The 23,472-nt window shown below is 39.0% G+C and overlaps 1 protein-coding gene across 1 annotated transcript; it reads left to right on the forward strand.

Moving 5' to 3' along the window:
- Positions 1-1,691: 1,691 nt before the first annotated feature.
- On the forward strand, positions 1,692-20,353 carry OPN5 (opsin 5). The gene is made up of 6 exons (XM_057427717.1): positions 1,692-1,845; positions 8,832-8,951; positions 12,829-12,999; positions 14,715-15,049; positions 18,595-18,827; positions 20,246-20,353. The coding sequence occupies exons 1-6, from the start codon at positions 1,707-1,709 to the stop codon at positions 20,307-20,309; spliced, it is 1,062 nt and encodes a 353-aa protein (XP_057283700.1). The 5' UTR covers positions 1,692-1,706; the 3' UTR covers positions 20,310-20,353.
- Positions 20,354-23,472: the final 3,119 nt, after the last annotated feature.

A 23,472-nucleotide genomic window follows, 5' to 3' on the forward strand; every position in this document is an offset into this window, starting at 1 on the left:
TGGAATTTAGATCAAGACCTGTGGCTATAATTGGATGGAAAGGATGATCAGTCTGATTATTTTATTTCCCAGATTCATGCCTTAGTCTACCCTTTTGTACAAGATGTTTTAGCCCATATCCAGGCTGCTATATCATGGTACCTAATCAAACTTGCCACCTGCAGCAGTGCAGAACATTTGAGTGCTTGTTCTGCACAGCTGTGGAAGGAGAAAAGTACTCACAAAGTCACCTAAGGTATTTTTTTATTAATCAGCCTTTGCTTATTTTTTAACTTTATTGGGGAAAAAAAAAAGAAATAAAAGCAATGAAGCTGCTAAACTTTAAATTCTTAGTGCTACTTGGAGCCATATGCTTGGATATCTTTTGGCTTCTTTCATGTCTAGAGTGGCAGTGTGCCCTCATGCTCATGATCTGATTCCCTTAAACAAGATCTTCTTTTCAAAGCTAGAGGAACAGCAGAGAGAGGGTTGTGGGTACTTTAGGTATAGGTAGGTGTCATCTGCTACATTTCTGGCTGTAAAGGGCTGTTATTGATGCAGCCCTTCAAGGTGAGAAGAGGTAGAAATGGGTAAAACAACAAAGTATTTTTTCTCCTCATGTACTCTCCCCACAAATTTGGTCTCTTGAGAGGAAAAAATTAGAGCTTCACAACTTTTCCCAGATCCCACAGCAAAAAGTATGGGAGTCCTGGGAGTCAAGTGCTAAGTTCCTGCATGCCATTCCTGCCCTACCAAGCACTGACAATGAGAACTGGTATGACTAAATGTTCTGAATAGCTTTTGGCTGGGTGGTTTCAAACGTCACAGAAATGGTTTATATCTTACACTTCTTCAGTTTGTCCTGGAAGAGTAACTTCACGGATGTCTGTCTTTTCCTATATAAGGGTTCACTTTATTGATCTTAGCACATTTGACCTCAATAGCCCAGTTCCACACAAAAAGAAATGGAAAAAGATCTCAACAAGCTTGCCTAGATGAGGCTGTTATTTAATACTCCTGCAGTTTCTTCATAACTGTAATAGCCAATTACTGTTTATAAACAGAGACATGTAAGGTTATTTACATCAGATCCCACCACCTAAATAACTCTAAGGAGAAAATATGGATGTAGCTTTTCACTGAACTGTAAAATTTATAAAGCTGCAATGTGTAAACATAGTTCCCCTCAGGATATGTAGAAATTGCTGGGACTGTCTTACTGATAATTCCTAGTTTCTGGAGCTTACAAGAGCAGTGTGTATAGATAAAGACAAGTTCAGTATGCATTAAACACATTGGGGAATGAAACTATTCAGACACAAACAATTGCCCTGCTTGGTTTTTCTGTATTCTCAGTCTTGGGTCACTCTTACACCCAGCTGGAAACATGAAGCTTCTTAAGATATTCACAAAAGGAGCTCTTGCTTGAGAGCCACAACACAGTGGTACCTAGGTGCTGCTCAGATGGATTACTGTGCTGGATGCCATATGAATAATGACATTCTTGGGTTAAAGTAAGACGTGAAATAAATCATGGTAGGATGCTTTATGAAATTTTCAACTGGATCTTGAAATGCCCTGGGAGATGGCAGAAAAGAAATGGAGACAGGAGGATGCATCTTGTGTATGAACAAAAATGTCTTCGCATTTTCGTGTGGCAGACATGATCTATTGCAAACTTTGTTCTATCAGACACTGTTCTTTGTTTTTCAGACATTGAACTTGACATGAATGGGATGGCATCAGATCATAATACTTCCTCCCAAGAAGAATACCTCCCACACTATCTCCAGAAGGAAGACCCCTTTGCATCAAAGCTTTCTAAAGAAGCTGACATCATAGCTGGGTTTTATTTGACAGTAATTGGTAATGATTTCGTAATTCATCTTTGAAATATGACTATGCTATTGCATCCTTGCAGGCACTCACAAAGAAGGCAGAAGCTGCTGTGCATTAGATGCGTAATTGCATATTTCTTCATACTAGAAAGAAAAATCCAGGATGGACAGAAGAGAATGTGATAGAAAGATGGTGTCAACAGTTAGCATCAATAGACAGTGCTGCTCCAGGTAGCCAAAAGTGACTAGCAATAGGCTTTATAGCAAAAAGTGAAGAAATACTCTCTCTTTTTTTCTCTCTAGTGATAGGTTACTAGCTTGCATTTTAATTGTTCCCTTTTCCCTTATGCCATGTAAGGTTTATGACCTGTTTTCAAAGCCTCTCTCTGCTTACGCAGCGAAGAGAACATCCTCAGATGTGCTTATCAGACGTGCTTGTTTGAATATTACTTGGCTCCTGGCATCAGCTGTCCTCTGTTACATATTATACTGAACAATATTTTCTGCCTAACCTCTTCCCCTCCCTTTTATTTTAGAGTCTTTTACTGTGTGCAAAGTGACTTTGCAAGCAGAACAAACACAATTATTTATTGGTTAGTGCACACAGAAGATAGTTGGGTCTGATTTCTATGTTAAGTATTCAAATGCCTAGGGGTTGTCATTCAGCTGGAAAATACTGGTCTCTATTGCTTCTGAGGATAAACTGGTCCTTCTTGACGATTTACCTTCTTTACTTTATGGAGGTGAGCAGGGTTATATCTTTCCTGTGTCAGTACTTGACTCTACATTTACACTTCTTTCTATGGTTTAGGTTTCCTTATGTTTTATGGCTTTAGTTCGCACAGTTTTTAGCTCAACAGCTATTTTCTCAGTAAAGCTCAGCCAAGGACACATAACTGCTACACCAAACTGGGTGATGATGGCTGAACACCAGGCTGAATACAGAGTATACAGTGTATTTCCTGACATTTATTTCAGTTTTGATTCATCCTCTTGTTCTATCAGTACTTCACAAAACACAAATATCTTTCAGTTCTACTGCCAAGTTTCTCATTCACTATTTTACATCCATCCTTCCTGCTCTTTCTTACAGCCTTTCCCCTGACTGTAATCAAATCTTTTCTGCAGTGGAGGTTGCACAAAGACTTGAATATTATTTATTTCTCATTTGTCTTCCGCTTATGTCTTTATGAAAAAAGGAGTTCAGAGCAGTAGTCAGCAGGTGAAGCTGTACCTTGGTATTCTTTCCCTGTTTTGTATTTGCCTGAGCTTTTCACTTGCATACATATTTTTTGCAGCTTTGCAGACAAATGTCTTTACTGAACTGTCCATGACAATCCCCCATCAGGTCTTTTTTCACTTGGTTACGCAAATTCAGCTTTAATCTGAGGAAATACGACTGAGTAGGTGAAAGGAATCCTTCCACTGGGAGGCATTGTTATATCGGCTTTGTTTAGTGTAGATCTATCCAATTCCATAGAAATATCCCTGCCAGATGTGAAACATCTTGAAAAGCATAAGAAAGGAACAGAAATAATAAATTTCCAAGGAAAAACCAAAAACTAACCATGAAAGCACAGACATAAACTGGCAATGGGAGGAGACTGAAATTGTAGTTTTAAAAGGGCCAATAATCCAAATTAATTATTTGGACTTATCAGTGAGATTCCCACCTTCCTGGTGGTGTTCACTGGACATCAAACAGCCTGTGGTGGATTTACTAAACTCAGCAGCTTAAGCCAGGAAAGTTGAAGCCATAGGTCTGCTGTACACGTGTAGCTCTAGACATACCCTACATATTTCTCTGGGTTTAATTTATTTTTTATATGGTTATGTTTCATTGTAGTTTGCTTAGTTACTTACCTTTACACACTCTGGTGGCAGCTTTCATTAGAGCCTAGTATACTTTTCACATGTGCATATAAATGTTGTATTTGCATCTTCCTTGGACTTGCATCTGTAGCACAAGATATCACAGGTATCCTGCACAGATATTTTTAATTCCTTTTGCAATGATTTTAAGCAGTCATTGCTTAGCTGCTGGTCAGTTGTGCCCTCAGCCGTTTCAATAACAACTGGTTTCATATCTTTTAGGCCAGTACAGAGGTGTTCAAGACACTGTATAATACAGAAATGGATATTAATTTGCTAGAGCTAAGTACAGAAGCCCCCTCTTTTTATAGGGGTTTGTGTGAAGAAGGAAAGTGTTATGCTTTTTATCAGTAAAGCAGAATTGCACCTCAGATCTCAGAGGTGTAATTCCCAAGAGAGGGAATGAAAACTGGTGGAAGGAGCAATGTCAGGTCTTCTGTACTCGTGAATAAATGGAGTAGTCTTTAAACACATTTTTCTTACAAACCTCCCCCAAGTTTTTCTTGGGCTAATGCTTCTCATGTGAGTTGCACCTCACAAGCCTGGGCTAGTTTAGCATCCTGAGGATGCCACTATTAGCTCCTGTTAGTGTGCAGATTCATATTTTATTACCCATTAATGTTTAGGTGGAGAGCAATGTTTTAATAATATCTTGGGCTTTCAAAAATATGAGAAGTTGTTCTCAGGTAAATCTCTTAGTCATTTTTTTACTTTATGCAAACAAAACTAATCCTGAATTTCCCTTTCCACTAAGTTGATTTCAGGAAGTTCAAAGCATCTACGTATCTGTTAGGACATGAAACACGGCCATGCAGCAATTTCTTTGTGGTACAACATGGATCTTAAGGTGATGGAGATGGAAGCCTTGCTCTGTCAGACTACTCACTGACATCAAATTTCTCTCAACAGGCTTGCTAAAGGTATAAATTTGCTTTAATTGGCAGCTTTATGGTTGACCACAACTCCCAGGTATCCAAAGCAGCAAGCAAAACCGATGTGCTCAAATATGTCTTGGGCACAGCTGTGTGTTGGGGTAATTCTGCAGTATTGCAGATTAACTTTCTAAACTCTGTAATCGGCAGGAGGTGGAAAACCAAAATGGAGCATTGAGCTCCCATGCCCAGCGAAGGTATGTCTGTGGTTTTTTGTTATATCTGGTGCTTCAGACTGAACTTGTCTGTTGTCACCTGGCAGTGAACTGTGCTCCCTACTCTTTTGCAGGCCACTTTCAAGACATGGTGGCCCCTCCTGAGGATATCCTGTGTGGGCATCCTGATAGTGGAGATAGGGACTATCTGTAGAAAAGTGGGAAGCCAGGATTGCTATTGGGCATCTTTTTGTGCTTGAGGTGTGTAAGGTTCAATCGTCTTTATAATTTATTTCAAAAATTTATTTTGTGGGAGGAAGCTACACAGCGAGTGAATAAGGCCTGGACCTTATCAGCAAACTCAGCAGAGCTTTTAGTGTCGAGCTGGTTGTCCAGGTGAAGCACTGAAGTTCCATAGAATCATAGAATGGTTTGAGTTGAAAGGGATCCTAAAGCTCATCCAGTTCCAGCCCTCCTGCCACAGGCAGGGATGCCTTCCACTAAGACCAGGTTGCTCAAAGTGCAGTCCAACCTGGCCTTGAACACTGCCAGGGATGAAACATCCTTATTATTTGAAAATATAAAAATAAATTCTTTTGTCTTTTAAGAAAACCAGGAGTCTTAACCAATCTATGAGAAATTCTCTGTGAATGTGTCATCTTTCACCTAACTAGTTCATTTCCACATGTATTTTTTAATCAAACAGTACCCACGGTTATAACGATCCAATTCTTTTTACTTTGTCACTTCTCCTGCTAGCTTTTTCATCACTGACTTGATTGATTTACTGTACATTCTGGTAGGGTGACTAACTACTGAGCAGAGACCCGCTGGCTGTCAGCTCCTTTGAAAGCCCATGGCAAGTAACTATTGATTTGCAAACTGTTGCTGCACACTTCCTCAGTACGTTATGAAACAACTTAATTGAAAACAAAATCCTGAACTATCTGTTTTTTTTTTATTTTCTCTGATGGTTTAACGTTGTTGTCAGATTGGAGAAAAGGATTCTTATTACTGGAGTCTTATTTGTTCAGACTGCTACTTTTATACACTTTCACCTTTCACTGCAGGTTGTGATTCTGAGCCTGACTCTTTCTCTGTAGGTGTCACATTTTTAGCTATAGCATCTTTGGCTCTTCATTAGTATATTTGTAATAGTGTTATGGTGTCATGGACAGCTTGCTCCTGGAAAAGAGCCTTTATTTTATACCTGATGCGCCTTTTTCCCCCTGTTTCCAATCCAGGCACACAGCCTGCCAGCACCTTCCAGATTTGGGAGCTTGCACCAGAGAAGACTTCAGCTAGCTGTTAGGAAAATCTTTGTAATCGTAGGGAAAATGAAGTATTAGATGGCTCACCTAAGGATATCGCAGTTTCCACCACCAAGGATTTAAGAAAAGAATTCAGATAAGCAATTAAATTAAGTATATCCCAGCCAAAACCAGTCAGATGCGGGTATAGAAAAAAGGCAACTTAAAATGTCACTGGACCCCTTCCAGATGTATGATCAGGAGGTCAGTGGGCTGGTGCTCTCTGAAATATTGCTATTAATAATGAACATTTGCTTCAGAGGCATGTCTGATGAAAGCATCTCTGGAGTACCCGTCGAAAAAGATTGAGGAAAATGTCAGGTCCTTTCGAAAGGTATTTCAAAGCGGATGCTGGTACTCTGAATATCCTAAATGTAATGAGACAGAAAATGGCATTCAGAGAGAAAAGGATTAAGGTACATGAAAAATGCTGAGATTCATTCAGTTAACTTCAAGGAAGAAAATATTTAATATGATTTCAACCTACATATAATTCAGATTAAATTTTTAAGGCCATAAGAATTATAGAATCACAGAATCATATAATGGTTTGGGTTGAAAGGGACCTGAAAGATCATCTTCTTCCAACCCCCTGACACGGACAGTGATGCCTTCCATTAGACCAGGTTGCTCAAAGCCCCGTCCAACCTGGTCTTGAACACTGCCAGGGATGGGGCAGCCACAGCTTCTCTGGGCAACCTGTGCCAGTGCCTCACCACCCTCACAGGGAAGAGCTTCTTCCTAATATCTAATCTAAATCTCCCCTCTGTCAGTTTAAAGCCGTTAGCCCTCTTCTTATCACTACATGCCCTTCTAAGAATAGGAAGTTCTTTAGATTTCATTCATCAAGGGTAAATCAAATTTGCTGAGAAAAGCTAATATTCAATGATAAGCCAGCTTCAGTCTTGTTTATTTTTAAAAATAATACAGAAAGCAATACTGTCAGTAAAGAAATAAGTGTTGCTGGTTAGATGAGTATTGAATTTATTACTGAAAAATTCACAATCAAAGTACTTTTCTCCTGGCTTTGATAGACTTTTTGTTTCCACAGATGCACCTATTTCTTGATTAACAGTCTGATTTTAGCCTCTGGGAACCATTTTCCTATATGCCTCAGGGACATTCCCAGGTTGGGTTTCTTGGTTTTGTGAGCATCCTTGCAAGGGGTTTGCTCCATTGCTAGGCCAGAGTAAATAAATGCCCACTTAATTCCTGAGGTCTGGCCTCCCAGAAGAATCTGATAAAAATGATGTGGTATTCAAAGTTCCAATATTTAAGGAGGGTGGTGTTTCTGTGTGGCTGGGTCTTTTAGAAACATGGAGTACATTGGAGTTTGCACCACCAAAGCCATATGTAGGAAAGTATCACAAGGAGCGACTTTGATGCCTCATTGACAGAGGGAAGTTGGGTTATTTATGAACTTCTATAGCAGTGTGGAGGGTTAGCCTCAGCTAATAGCCAAGCACCCAGGGCAGCCAATTGCTTACAGCCCCCACAATAGGATGGGAAGAAAACTGGAAGAGCAAAAGCAGTGGAGATAACAGAGTGAAGGTAAAGACAGGGAATCAATCACCAATTACTCCTGTGGGTAAAACAGGCTCATCATGGGGAATTTAAGTTTAATTTCTGATTTGGGTAGTGAGAAACAAAGATGACAAACATAAAATAATTAGAGAAAACACTTTCCTCACCCTTTCCCAGGCTGAACTTCATTCCAATATCATCTCCTTTGTTGCTGTTCTAGGTCACTTTGGTAGGGAATGGACACTCTTTGCTCTTCATTCTTTTCTTCTGTTTCTCCCTCCTTCTTACTTGCCCCCTCTCCTGTTGCTGAAGCCTCCATGGGCTGTGGTCCCTTTAGTGTGTTTGCCTTTTGGGTGACTCTTGCTTCCTGAAAGGGATGATGTCCTGTGTTTCTACTGAAACGTTCACTCTGGGCTTGAACTCCTTCAGACATGAGTTAGTGAAGGAACAGTTTTCTTTAATGGACCTGTAAACCCTGCAATTTTTGGTACCAGCGTGATTAAAATCCACGCCTGATTAACTATGTGCAGTGCTGGTCCCTGTAGGCCCTTGGGTGGTAACATGCAGAAAAGGTGTCAGTCAACATGAACAGGATCCCTCCTTGTGCACTGAATTCCGTCTGGAAGTTGAAATCAGATATATTTTATTATCTTGCTTTCTTGTGATAGAAATAAATATTTATTTTACAATTTAAGATGTAATATTAATATATTAACTTACATTATTTTAGAAATTTATCCCTCAATCTCTGCTTATAGTAATTAATAAAATCAAGGTTGGTCAGAGATTGGGGTCCTTCTGATTACAGACAGATAAAATTTCCTTCCGTTTCTATGGCAGAATATGTCTATATGACAGAATACAGCCATTCATTCATGGTTGTATAAATGTTTGTGAGGAAAATGGGGTTAATCAAAGCAGAGGAATTATGGGATTTCTATTATGTGCATTTAGTGGATAGTTGTGCAGGCTCAAATGGTGAAGGCAGTGTCCTGCAGCAGACGGGGAAAATAGCCTTTGTTGTGGGAGGTAGATGCCTGCAGCTGATGTCTCTGTGAGCTGCATAATGAAGATGAGATGACCGTGTGTCAGAGTAAAATGCCTATCCTTGGGACCACGGGTTCAGGCCAAAAATATCACAGAATATTGGAAGGAAGATGTGATATTGCTAGTTTTGAGAAGAATCCTAATTTGATTTGGTTTCTTTTTGCATTTTTATAGGGATTCTTTCAACTCTGGGAAATGGCTATGTTATCTTTATGTCCTCAAAGCGAAAAAAGAAGTTGAGACCTGCTGAGATAATGACTGTTAATTTAGCAGTGTGTGATCTGGGCATTTCAGGTAAATTCATGTCTTATTTTCACTCATTTTTACTATCCCACCATTCTTTCTGGAAACAGCAAGACACAGTCCTCTGGAAGTCATGAAAGCCCAAAATGCCTTTTGCTACTATTTGTGTATCACAGTATCACAGTATGCTAGAGATTGGAAGGGACCTCAAAAGATCATCTAGCCCAATCCCCCTGCCGGAGCAGGAACACCTAGATAATGTTACACAGGAACGTGTCCAGGCGGGTTTTGAATGTCTCCAGGGAAGGAGACTCCACAACCTCCCTGGGCAGCCTGTTCCAGTGTTCCGTCACCCTCACTGAGAAGAAGTTTCTTCTCAAGTTTAAGTGGAACCTCTTGTGTTCCAGTTTGTACCCATTACCCCTTGTCCTATCATTGTTTGCCACTGAGTAGAGCCTGGCTCCATCCTCATGACACTCCCCCTTTATATATTTATAGACACTTATAAGGTCACCCCTCAGTCTCCTCTTCTCCAAACTACAGAGACCCAGCTCCCTCAGTCTTTCCTCATAAGGGAGATGCTCCACTCCCTTAATCATCTTCGTTGCCCTGCGCTGGACTCTCTCCAGCAGCTCCCTGTCCTTCTTGAACTGAGGGGCCCAGAACTGGACACAATATTCCAGATGGGGTCTCACCAGGGCAGAGTAGAGGGGAAGGAGGACCTCTCTCGACCTACTAACCACCCCCTTCTAATACACCCCAGGATGCCATTGGCCTTCTTGGCCACAAAGGCACAGTGTTGGCTCATGGTCATCCTGTCGTCCACTAGGACCCCCAGGTCCCTCTCCCCTATACTGCTCTCTAACAGGTCGTTCCCCAACCTATACTGGAACCTGGGGTTGTTCCTGCCCAGATGCAGGACTCTACACTTTCCCTTGTTATATTTCATCAAGTTATTCCCTGTCAAATAATATAAGTCTATTATTTGCTCTATTATTTGTATATAACAAAGAAGGATAGAAAACAACATTCCTGAACAATGTAATGGGAAGAAATGAAAAATACAGAGGAAAAAATAAGGTTGAATTTATCAATCAATCAGGCAAAACTCCTGCTCACTCCAGCAGTGGGCCGGCCTTCAAAGACCGCTCTCGTATGCATCCTGGCACAATAGCCACAAAAGAGTGTGGTATTATGGTTGAAGAAAATGATATTTTCTTGCTGTAGGGTGCAGAAGAATGGATACAGGTGCCTCAAAAATACATATTTAGCCAAATATGAGTGGGGTGGGGCATGAAGGGAAAGAATAGGAAATTGCCAGTGGCCATCAGTTTACCAAAGCTAATCATTTTTTCTCTAGTGACCATTCTCTTTTACCTTTGAGTCAGGAAAATAAACATTTGTGTCAGTCTATAGAGTAAGAACAATTTCAGCCAACTGGAGTGATTTTTATTTCAGCCCTGCAGTCTGGTTGTCCTGGCATGAGAAGAAGGAGCTTTGGAAAGGTTTGCATGAACTTGCAGAGTCAAAAGCCTTTGGAGGTCATTCTTTTTGTTCTTGACATGAGTCTCATGCAGCTACTCATGGCTGTGTGCAAATACTGGGGAGGACTGGATGTCCTTTTAAAAAAAGGTATTTTGGATGACAGATAATCGAATGGGTATGAAAGCGTGATGTGACCCAGCTGACCATGGGATCTTCACAGTGCAATATAAATGCCAGTATGTTCCCATGCTCCCAAAGTCATCTGTCCCCTATGGTTGCATATACCAGGATCCCTGCCCTTAGCTCCAGTGCATCCTTTTCCAGCCATTGTCTCTGCCAAATGCTTTTGCCCTCATCCAAAACCCTAAAATAGCACTGAACTACATAAAATGATGGCTCCCAGGCTCCCAAAATTGGGGTTAATTGTGCTGTCACTACACATGTCCCTGCCTCAACTTCCAGTACTTTTGATGCCTCTCGGTGATCAGTAAGCATGGTTGTCTGAAGGAGACACTGATGAATTCAGCAGAAGAAAGGATTTAGTATAAATATCTCTGCTCTGCTATCACACAAATAAATCCCAATGATTTCTTTGGCATATCTGCCATGGAGACTCTATTTCCATCTTGCAGCACTTCGAAGTGAAAAAAAAACCAAACAAACCCACACCAGTTTTTGCTTCTTCTGTGATGATCCCATCTCCTTTGTGCCTTTAAAGTCTGTCTTATTTTATAAGGCTCATATCTAACTCTGATGACAGTCACTCCAATGAGATAGAGTGTTTCAGGAGAATTTCCAAAGCTATATATTTGAATGTAAACAGATATCTCCTAACCGTGTAAGTTGTATGTCCCAAGCATGCAAACTACAGCTTATTTGGGAACGCTCTTAGCATGAGGGCTGCTAGTTTCACTGTTAAAATGAAATACTTGGTCACTGCGATTGGCATAGCCATGCGTGCTTTTTCTCCATTCTCTGTAGTTTACTTTTTTAAAATGGAAGACGTTAACTGGAGAAATGTGATGTGTTCTGCCTCAAAATGAAGTGAAGATGGGACTTTTCCCAAAATCATTGCATTTCACACACTTGTTCAAGAAACAGGCTCTGCCGCAGCCCTACTTCCTGCAGGTTTCCACAGGGTGGCACCAGGCACTTGATCAAAACTTCATCAGGCGCGTTTCACACGGGCACCTTGCTTTGAGTTCTGTGCTGTTGGAGGGAAAGTTGATTTTGTGTAAAGAAATGTGTTGGCTTTTGGAGCTGGCAATGCTTTACATGGATAACGTTGCTGACTCTTAGCATATATGCCAGACCTTTGCTTATTTTGTGGGGTTTTTTCAAGCCTTGCCTGGAGTCAGCTTTTGCTTGAAAAATTCAAGCACATTTATTCTGCTTGAAGAAAAGCAGACATAATATATTGACCTGAGCACAACCTTTAGGCTCAGCCTGAAGGCTCAGTCTTAGACTAAAAGAAAAGAATCCCAAAATGCTGTGTTTAAAAATAAGTCTTATTTTGAAGGGTTTTCAATCATGGATCAAAGGCCATTTTCTTCAAGACTTTGTTTTGGTAGAAATGTTTCAACTTTCTGGTAAGAATGAAAACAGAATGTTTAATTTCTCATCAGTTTCATCTGGGATGGAATATTTTGGGGAACGATCCAAAATAGTTTTCTACAAATCACGTCAACAAAATAGAGAATTTTGTCTTGATTTCTATGAATAGGTTACCTTGTGGGAATTACAGCTTGCAAGACTACTTTATAAACCAATTCACTGAGCTGTCATGACATTACAGACAGTGTGGTTCAGCCAGGGAAACCAGCCCAGGGCAGCTGACTTGCTTTCAAATCCTTCAGGTGCTCTGGCAACTGCTGGCAGGAAGGAATACAGTCACAAGAAGGCGGAGTTCAATATTTAATGTTATTTGAATGTTGCAGTTGAACTGTTCAGGCCTTGAAACATTTCAGGTCAGTCTGGTAAGCAGAAATGAGGGATTTGTAAGTTGTGCTGATATTCCTAGATTGTACATTTTTGAGTTTTCTGTTCCAGTAGAGCTGATTTTTTTTCTGTTAGTCCAGTCTGAGACAAAAGGAAAATAAAATCAGGAAATGGAGATTTCCAACTAGAAAATTACAATTTTCAAACTTTCTCATTTTCATGATACTTTTAAAGAATATGGATAATACTAATCTGCTATAAGGTGAAAATGGAACAACATATGACCTAACTTCATTTCTTCCATAATGCACTACCTTCTCTTACAAATGGAGAAATAAACTAAGGTGCCACTGGGACAGTCTCCAAAATAGTTAAGTATTTCTATTCTGTTTGAGGATGCTTAAAACTTTTTAGTATTTATGGCCAGGTGACCCTTTCTGAAAAAGGTTTTTTTTATCAGTGATGGATGTTACCAGTCAACTGACATTCTTTTCTCCTTTTGAAGTTGTAGGAAAACCCTTTAGTATCATTTCCTTCTTTTCTCACCGCTGGGTGTTTGGATGGATGGGCTGCCGCTGGTATGGATGGGCTGGTTTCTTCTTTGGTTGTGGGAGCCTCATTACCATGACAGCTGTCAGCCTGGATAGATACCTAAAAATCTGCCACTTGTCATATGGTAAGAAAGCAAGCTGTATTATGTGAACATAGAAAATCTATACTACGTGATATAGTTTTCTAGACTGGAATCATACTTAAGCTCTTCAGAATGATTTGTTAAATATAGAGGGAAATACACAGATAAGAAAAACATATTTTCATGATCCAAGTAATTCCAGCTGAATTTGTATTGTTGAATATATCACTTTTGCTGTCTGCTAAGCTATGAGTTTTAGTAATCATTTATAGATAAATCACTTTGTGTCTATCAAGGCCTATTAATAGGTCACAATATGATATCATCTATCTGATATGGAGATGGAACCTGAGAGGACGCAATGAATTGAGCAATGAAAGCTGTTATCATCATATCCATCAATATTTTATATCTCTTAAATACAATGTATTGTATGCTTCATCCTTTACAGCTAAAAGATGTTGTCATGGTTTAGAGAAGATTTTTTTTTTTTGCATTAGAAGGGGCTAACTCCCCAACAAAATACAGGGAATAAACAAGGTGACTTTACATATGAAAATCACCTTGTTGCCTTGTTCTTCTACATCAGAACACAACAAAGCACCCTTCTGTCTCTCAGTCATTCTGCTTGAATACAGAATTTGTCATTCAGTGTTCATTTTCCTTCTAGTAATCTGGAAACATAAAATCAGCTGGGGAAGGGGCACTGGTCACATCCAAATTGCAATTGTTTCTTTGCTTTGGCTTTGTACTAAGTCATTCTCAAACATTCAAGAAAGCTCATCAAAGTCAATGGATGGGGAGTGAAAACAGATTAGATCTTCCAAGGTGGAAGGAGCTGTTACAATAACATCGTCTGAGCTTCTGCAGAAGTCATTGATTTTAACTTGGTAGTCCTATCTAAATCTAACGTGTTGAATAAAGGTGATGATGGAAAGCTTGTAAACTGAAGCTTTTTCTAGATGAATTAGAATTGTATGCAAGGTGAACAGAGAGACCGTGTTCCACCCTACAACTCCAGACATGACAATGGCATTAAATAAAAAGAAATGGGCAAGGACACATGAAAATACCTATTACAAATACTTCTGATAGTACACACATGGTGATTCATCGTACTGGAAAAGAATGGCAAAGTAAAAATAAATCCTTGGCTATTTCCTCTGTAAAGCTTTGTCTTTCAGTCACTTGGGTTAATAACTAATGTTGAGAAGCAACCTGAGATCAAACTTTAGTCACTTAGTATATGACAGGAGGAATAGGAAATAAATAAGTTATATTATACAGTTGCAGCTAGTGAGCTTTCACACAGAGTAATGAAAGGCTGAATTAAAGATAGTCCTTCATTTGTGTTGAAACTCCATCTCATCTGACCACATACTATGAATACACCTTTACAGACCACACAGCAAGCTTCAAAATTACTAGACAAGATTCCCACAATTGCTGTTGAGCTACTTGTTGTATTGCTTTTGTATGTACTCATCCAGGTTGTAAATCATCACAGTCTAAAGTAAAGATCTGAAATGCAGTCAAGTGGAGTGCTCCATATGAGTGTGCGTTTCTCTTCATGAGGTAGAATGCCAGCAGTGGTGGCTAGCTCAGGGGTCACTGTCTATACCTAGAAAGAGGAGAGATGAACCATACAAAGTTGCTGTCAAACAGCCGAAAACATCCTACTGTACGTGTAAATTGAGATGTTCAATTGTGTCAAATACGTATTGACCTGAAGTTGTAACTCTTGACTTATCTTTCAGGTACCTGGCTTAAGAGACATCACGCATTTATCTGTCTGGCAGTAATCTGGGGCTATGCGACATTCTGGGCTACAGTGCCTTTCACTGGTGTGGGGAGCTATGCCCCTGAGCCATTTGGCACTTCCTGCACTCTGGACTGGTGGCTGGCACAAGCTTCAGTGGCTGGACAGGCTTTTATTCTGAGCATTCTTTTCTTTTGCCTCCTGTTCCCAACTGCTGTGATTGTGTTTTCTTATGTCAAAATAATTTTAAAAGTCAAATCATCCACCAAAGAGGTTGCTCACTATGATACCAGGATTCAGAATAGCAACATACTTGAAATGAAGCTGACCAAGGTAGGTAGGAAGATTTAACTTAGTTTGCTTTGATGGGTTGTGAAAACAGGCTTGGAGGTCTTCAGCCATGTACTCTGCTATGCTAAGCAATTGTAAAATTCTCTGAAGGTGGCTCTTCTAGCTTTCTCCTCCATTACGGTTGAGATAGAATAAGACAGGAGTTGAAACATAATTTTGTGACAAGGGCACTGTTGCAGGAAAATTAAAATGTGAACTGTAGGCAAAAAAATGAAAACTAGCTATAGGCCCAACACTGGATGCACAGAAAGTCTATTAACTAGACTTGCCTCTTAAAGAGCCAGTTGGGTTCACTGGCTCTACCAGTACATGTAAATAGTACAGTTTATTCATATGCGACATATAGTACAGTTTATTCATATGCGACATATAGAGTTCTTCTGGCTTGCCAGTGATAAATGCATTAACTGAAGCACTAACAATAGGATTGTAATCACAAGCTTACTTTCCCTGGTCAAAACACTCAGGGTAACCAAGCGTGTGAGTTTAACCAAAAGGTGTGCCTTCTGGAGAGGGTAAGAAGGACAAACTCATCGATCTGTCCCTATGATTTGGTGTTGAAATCTCACCCCCCATTTAGGTATGAAATAGGGGTGTCTTTGTACCTCGTTAGCTATTTTTATACCAAGTGCTGCTGGCTGAGACTGTGGTCAAACCTGTTCCTTGTGGTTGTGTTGTACAGCTTATTTCTTGGTAGTAGGTATGCCAGGCAGTCCTTCACTGTCTTTATGCTTCCAGCTGAGTACTTGAATCCCTGAGATCGTGATTCACTGCAAAGCTCTGCCACAGACCTCCTTGTGTGACCTTACATGACCTGTATCATTTTCCTGTGGCCCTGCTCCCGATCGTAAATCTCCCTTTGCTTTCAGAAACAGTTGTAAAGGATTATTTAAGGCGTTCAAGGTGCAGAGGAATTATAACAGAAAAAACAGATAAAAAGCAGATTATTGCAGAAAGGAAATAAAACTTTCAGACAGTTTATGTTCCTCCATTAATGAAGATATAAACCAAAGTCACCTCAGTGACATTTCAGTTGTTTTTATATAAATAGTTTGTCATCTAGGTTCAGCCATGAGCTGCTGATAAAAGTGCACTCAAGTGATAAAATTAATTTCCCATCTCAGATGGTGTCCTATATTCCCTTTCTGATTGAATCTGTTTTCTATTTGGCAATAGTGACAGACATGATCCTTGCTGATACTGGTTATTGTGCCAGGAAACCTCTCAAAATAAAAACTTGTAATGAATAAAGCCAGATTTCTTAGTTGTAGAAGATTCACCAGCCTCTGTAAGCCCTGCCAAGAGGGAGACAAGTGGCATCTTTCACTTGGCTGATCAAATTTTACTACATTTTTGGGGAGTTGAACTGAGAGTTATATAATATGCATCAGTAAGTGGCATTATGTCAAAACATATTGGAGAATCTCAGCTAGATACCTGTATGGTCAGTGCTGCCAATATAGCTGGTAAAAATATATTTGCCCTTAAAAAGGAATACTTCAATATGGTACAGCTTCATGGTTATTCAGCACCTTTCTTTTGAAAAACAGTGGAAACTGATCTGAGGTTGAAGATTTATTTTTGCTATGCTGGAGGGATCCTGTAAAAGTTCAGTTTGATCTCAGTTGAGACACTAGTAGTTGTGCCTTCTGTCTTGGATCTGCAGTGGAGAACGTATCTCAGGATATATATAAATATGGAAAATGGGTCTCCATCATAACTCATTTAAGGCCGCAGCACAATTTATAACAAACAGGCTGCATTTGAGATCCTTGGCTCACATGCAGTCTTTCTTCAGTGACAGAAAGCATAAAGCAATGAAGTTCCCCTGAAAAAAATACTAGATCAAGAGGTGGAACCAAAAGCTCCACAAAAGATTATGCAATATCCAAACCCTTTGTGCTTTCTGATGATTTCTTGTTGTAATCCTACTAATTGACTTATTCCAAATGAGCACACATGTATCGCTATCAGTCTCGATGTAGTAATAATCTGTCAATGCTAGCAGTATAATGGCATCTGTTCTTCAGGATCATAGAATCATAGAATCATCGAATAGTTAGCGTTGGAAAGGACCTTAGGGATGTATTATTGAATGATGTCATTTGAAGCTGTATCAGTCTGAGTGCAGGCAGGCTGGTTCAGGTAAAGTATGCAAATCACAAATTTAGACAATTTTTCTTTAACATGTACACTAAACATTCCTTTGGCTACATCTTATAAGGAAGTCCTTTCCTTGTTTCTTGCTGCATTCCAGAAATGCAACCTAAATGCTTAATAGAAATTTGCTTTTTAATGGAGTTCTAATGGAATGCAAATCCATGATATAGGTTAGAAGAAAAAAACCCTAGCCATTGTACTAGCATTCTCACTCTCAAATAAATTACCAGTATTTTCAATTTTGGCTTGGCCAGGTAAATGCAGTTAGTTTTTATCTGCTGGAGGGGGACCCAGAGACTTTACAGGACATGCCGTATTGAATGACTTTATGCTCACTTTTTCCATGTTTGTCTTGAAAGGAATTCAAAGAGTCGGCATTTTTCCAGTTGAATGTAGTCCATAGACCCTCTCATGGGTGCTGTCAGAAGATAGACCTAGTTTACCAAAATCTTCTTCCTCCTGTTACCAGTTGCCATCCCTGTGGCAGGTTATTGATCCTACTGGGTTTTTACACCTTCTCTAGGGGACATAAGCACAACCTACAAGAGCAGAAGAAGCCTTACGTTAGATCAAGGTGTTACAATATCTTCTCTTTTTTTATTTTATTGTTTTCCTTTGGTTTTGCCTCAGTGACTGGTACTGAGTGATGCAGCAGAAGGAGCTATAACAGATATAGACAAGAGTATATCCCCCTAAATAAACTCACCTACAAACACTCAGGGTCCCCTACTTCCACACATCATCAGAACCTAATTCAGCCCTGGAAACTCCTTCAAAGACTTTGATTTTATGAACTTTGGAATCTGATTTAAAACAACCCAGAATCTGGCAGATTTGTGTTTAATATTGGTTTGGTTTGGTTTTCCCAGTGCATGGTTGGATGAAATGGAAAAGAGACTGAGTTTCTTTTTGACAATCTGAGGAATATTTGGTTGGAAGAGACTACAGAATAAAAAGGCTTCAAGGATTTTCAAAACCTTTCACAGGTCTTTGTTATATATTATCCTAAACAAGAGAGCCTGTATATTTTGAAAGGACTCTCATAAAATAATTTAAATTTTATGTAAAAAAAAATTTTAATTTCTGAGAGTTCATTTAGTTTCCTCATGCTTAGCCAGATCTTACAGCATTTTTAAAGGTCTGTGATAACAAACTGATTGACTGCTCTGTATCAGGTGAAAGAAAAACAGATAGATGTTAAATAGAGAAATGTGTGGCAGCTTGTGTTCATATTGTAAAAATACCTGAAAAGAGTTATCATTCTTTTCCATCCTGTGGCATGTTCCCTTGCACTCTGCCTGGCTCTGTGCTGTGCTGCTAGTGTCAACCTGCGACGCTAACCACCTTTTCTCTTTTCCTCTCACAAGGTGGCAATGTTGATCTGTGCAGGGTTCCTCATTGCCTGGATCCCTTACGCTGTGGTCTCTGTGTGGTCAGCCTTTGGGCAGCCTGATTCAGTTCCCATTCAGTTTTCAGTGGTACCAACTTTGCTTGCAAAGTCAGCAGCCATGTACAACCCAATTATTTACCAGGTCATTGATTGTAAGTTTGCCTGCTGCCGATCACGAGGGCTGAAGAAGAGCTCTTTGAAGAAATCAAGGTAATTCCTTCTTTGAGAAGAAGGGTATCTTTAAGAAGACAATATTCCAAAAAGTACCAAACTAAGATCTACCAAAAGTCACAGCTCTTTGAATCTTATTTCTGGGTTTTGATCATGAACTGTTCAGAGTACTTCTTGCCATAAAAATTTGTAAAGTGACTGTAGGTGTAAAAAGTGAAGCAAGGAGATGTGGGTTTTTTTCTGTTTGTTTGTTTTTTTTTTGTTTGTTTTTTCTTTTTTTTTCACCTTTAAATCCTGCTGTAACTCCATTTATAGTTTGAAAAAAGTCCAATTTATTTTAATGGGTTTTGGATCAGTCCTGTCCTCCTGTTCCTTTTCTTTCATGTCATCATATCTGATTACCTCCAGAAGGTGCTGATGACCTCCACTGACAGACAAGTAAATGGGAGAGAATTGTGTTAATTCCTAACATAATTAACCTGTTAATACTATGCCTTTCAGCCACAGAATTAGCATGGAGAGACAATAGTTCCTTAATCACCCTTTAGGTACCACTCATACCAAAAAAAAAAAACCCCAAACAACAGACCACCAAAAAAAACCAACCCCAAACCAAAACCACAACCCCAAATAAATAAAGAGTAATAAGGTCTCCTAAAAAGACCTCTTTTCTATTTACAACTTTCCAATAAAATTGGTGCTGACCACCAGTGGAGTTCCTGAAAACACAAATTGTGCATTTAGAGGAAAAATACTTCTAGTTCTGTCTTGTGTCAGTCAAGTATCTTCTGTGATTGAACAATGAGAAAATGATAGGTGTTAATCTGACAGTGTAGACTGATACATAGGGCACAAATGCCCTAACACATATAAGTGATGGTGAATCGATAGAATTCCAGTAGCTTGCCTCAAAAGCACATATGTGCTTCAGTACGTACTTATTAGAGGCATGAATGCCCATTTCATCTTTTCTATTATTCCCTTATCATGTGCTTCAGTACGTACTTATTAGAGGCATGAATGCCCATTTCATCTTTTCTATTATTCCCTTATCAATCCCAGCAGTTTTTGTTGTATTGTTCAGTGAGTCAATATCTCAAGCTCCCACAGCTTTCCTTAGCAGATTATGCTATAGTCTTACACTCAGATTTATCTCATCTGCAGAACATACAGAGACTATTTATGTTGTGTTAGAGGTGCTGAATTTCTAGTTTACCAAAAACCCTTCTGCAGTTCTGTGCAAATGGGAGACAACTCTAAAGTAGCCTTCTCGGTAACTGCATTTGTGTTTAGCTGAAGGAAGAAGGAGTTTTCACACAGTCCCTCATGCTGAATGCAAACAGGTTTTCCTAGGCCTGTGCAGTGAACAAAACTATCTGGAAAAATAGTTTCCCAGAATTAGGAACATAATTGTCATCTTGGTATGAATAAACTGTTGTGCTTTCTCCTTCCCATAGGATGTATACCATATCTGCACATAGAGACTCGACAGCAATGAACGAAACCCAACTGGAAGTATGAAGGCTTATTTCGCATATAGTGAATGAAAACCTGATGACAAGCAATCATACTGTCTCAAGATCCTCTTTCTGTAAATAAATTAAAATATGATGACAGTTTTATTTTACTCCCTAGTCCTATGTACAATGTAGTTCTTTCCATTCTGATCAAAATAGCGTGATTATTGCTGAGTAAATATTTGAAGTACTCAGAGGAAGAACAAACAGAAAAGACTCAGTTGCATAAAAAAAAAAATTACTTCATAGCCTTTAAGATACTTTTTTTTTTTTTAGCACTAATAGAAGTGATAGTTTGGATAATATTTTCCCTCATGGAAAGGGAAGTATTCACAAAGGCCAGTTTTAATTTGCTAAAGCTAAACTCCCTAGATTCCCACTACAATTGCTGGAGATCTAGAGCGTGAGAGAAAGGATTCCTTAGAGGGCAAATCTGAATTGGAGCTTCAGTTATCAGGACTCCAAATCACCCACTGGAGAAACCTTAGCCCATTGATTATCCCTTTTGAATATCTTTCCAACTCCAGTGGCTACTTTGAAAACCACTTTGAATTCAGTCCTTCAGTGTTCAGAAATATTTTGGGTTTAGTCAAGGCAAGACCAGAAGTGCCACACTCATACACCACAGATGGTATTTGTGAATGAGAGAGCAAAGGTCTCTTGCTCAGATGCTAGTTTATTTAAACAATTTGGAATTGTGAATGACTTTGCTATAAAGAAGCAGAAACTAAATGAAATCAGCTCCACACAAGCCAAATGGAATCAACCAATAGTTTGCACACCTTTTCACTATTCTCTGGCCAAAATTACAGTGGAATGTGACGGCACTAATCAGACAGGTTTGACTTCTTGAATGGGAACTGACTTTTTTCACCTCATATTGTACTTTTCACCATTTTTTATGAGATTAGTATCTACTATAAAAGACAAATCTTTCCTCAGTCTTATGCATGAAACCTGTTTCAAAACTAGGGAATTCATGAGAAAGGTTACAGCGTAGGTAAAAGAGAAATCTTTCTTAAGTGCAGTTATTTCCAATTTTTAACCACTAAGCCCTGAGAGGATAAGGATTAGGAACGATTTAGAACAACAGTCCTACTAAAAAGAGCTTGTAAATTCCTAATACTCGAAACAGAAAAACAATGTGCCTTGACCTGCAGAGTAAGGCAGCCAAAATAGTTGTGCTGGATCTGAGCCATAATTTTTCCCATTTTCTTATATTTCTTTTTTGGATTTACTTTAAGGTAAATTGCTCTAGAGTTTAAGGCATTGCACTGACTCAAAATTAGCAGTCCAGTATATGGAGATTTTTAATGATGAAAATAATGATTTTGATGTTTTTATGTAATTTATTTGGGAAAAATATGATCTAGTAAAAAATACCACCAGAAAGTCTCCTACACATGTTTGTGTTGACTGTTTGTTAAAAAAAGAAAGTTGTAAGGTTTGATTTTTTCTGCTGAATTGTTCCTTTAAGGAGAGAAAGCATTTATGAAAGAGTTTCAATTGCTTTCTTGTTTAACATTTAATGGTGCTTTTTATCATACTGTTAATTCACAATTGTGTTTAACATGTATTCTCTGCCATACTGAACTTCTTTTGTAGCTGATCTGTAGTGATGTTAATTCTGTTTTACATCATGAAGGTTTAAAGTACTCTGATGTTTGTTGGCATGTCCCAGTACTGCCATTCTGCAGTGCAAGCAGTTGCCATTTTCTCAAATGATATTCAGACAATGGAAGAGAAGTTGAATTTTCCTGAATTTCCTAAGCTGAGTGGAAGAAATATTGTTTCCTTCTCTGCAATATTTTACAAAAAGAAGTTTGAATAAACACTGGGAGAACTCACAGAGGTACAAGGAGTTGCCATGTTACCTATGCAATGTTTTGTGTTATTTTTTCCCCAGAAGTTGAGTACTTTCCCTTCTATAGATCTTTCAGTATGAGGTCTATAAGTTTATTTCTTGACTGTGATTGCAAGTTGCACCCAAGAATTGATCCACAGTATTTCCAAAGCTGGTTATGAGGCCGTTAACAAACTTCCCTCATCATCCTGCAGCTTTGGTTCTTTTCATCACCCAGGCAAACTTTGGTTGGTACATATAGATATTTATTGTAACTATGGTCTGATATAGAGGGAGATGCACTGTGGCCCTATGAATGCAGATTAGTTGGAGTAGAGCTGCTGGTAAGACTGTAGAAGTTACCCACTAGTCTGGCCAGATTTCAGGCTATATCAATTCACAGCTTATGCATGAGCCCTTCCTGTAGTTTAAATTGAGGAAGCTTTTCTCTTTATTTTATTTAATTAGGTGCTCTCTTTTTCTGTTGGGTCATCCCAGAACTGGATGCATACTTGTGGTGGGGCTGAAGCTTATATTCTTATGGACTGTCAAATATTTTTTGATTCCACTATAGGGAATGTACTAGATACATGTGCTATTTAAATAGTTCAGAGGTTTAGTAAACTCTAACTACCAACTTCCATAATGATGATAAAAATGTTTCATATGATTTATTTAAATATATTTATTTTTTATTCAGTCCCATAATTATATTTGTTTGAAGACACAGTTTTAACATTGCTGAATAATATCTTGCTCTGTTTGAGACAATAGAGCCTCAATGTGAGCAGGAGTTAGAGATGTGTTTATACTGAGCATGTGTTAAAATGAAAGATGTTTTCCTGAATCAACCTAGACATAAACATTCAGGCATGCAGTACTGCAATTTAAATGTGGAATCCGAACCTAAGAGCTCTGGGATCAGTTTTGATTGAACGATAAAACTGGAGCACCTTTGTTGTCCACTAGTAGAAAACAAATCATACAATTAGTTTGAGCTCTATTTGGGATCACAGTGGTAGAGGAATAAGAGGCCTTGTCATGGATTTAGATTTTCAAGGTCCAGTTTGAATGGAATTGAAGATTGTAGCCTCGTGGTTCAAAAGGTTCTGCCAGTTCTGTCAGGACAGTTTTGTCCCCTACATGTGCTCTACATGTCTTCTACATAATTAATGTTTGTATAAAACTGAGACATGGAACTTTGGTCTGAGGTCATCAAAGGACAGTGAACCTCTCATTTTCTGTTCCTGAAATCTTCTACGTATTTTGCAGGGTTCAAACTTCTGCTGTTTTGGGATCTGAGGTTAGTCAAAGCACCAACAAA

Source organism: Pezoporus wallicus, unplaced genomic scaffold, assembly GCF_028554395.1.
Source record: "Pezoporus wallicus isolate ANWC-B61680 ecotype Strahan unplaced genomic scaffold, APGP_CSIRO_Pwel_v1 contig_6464, whole genome shotgun sequence".
Classification (NCBI taxonomy): Eukaryota; Metazoa; Chordata; class Aves; order Psittaciformes; family Psittacidae; genus Pezoporus; species Pezoporus wallicus.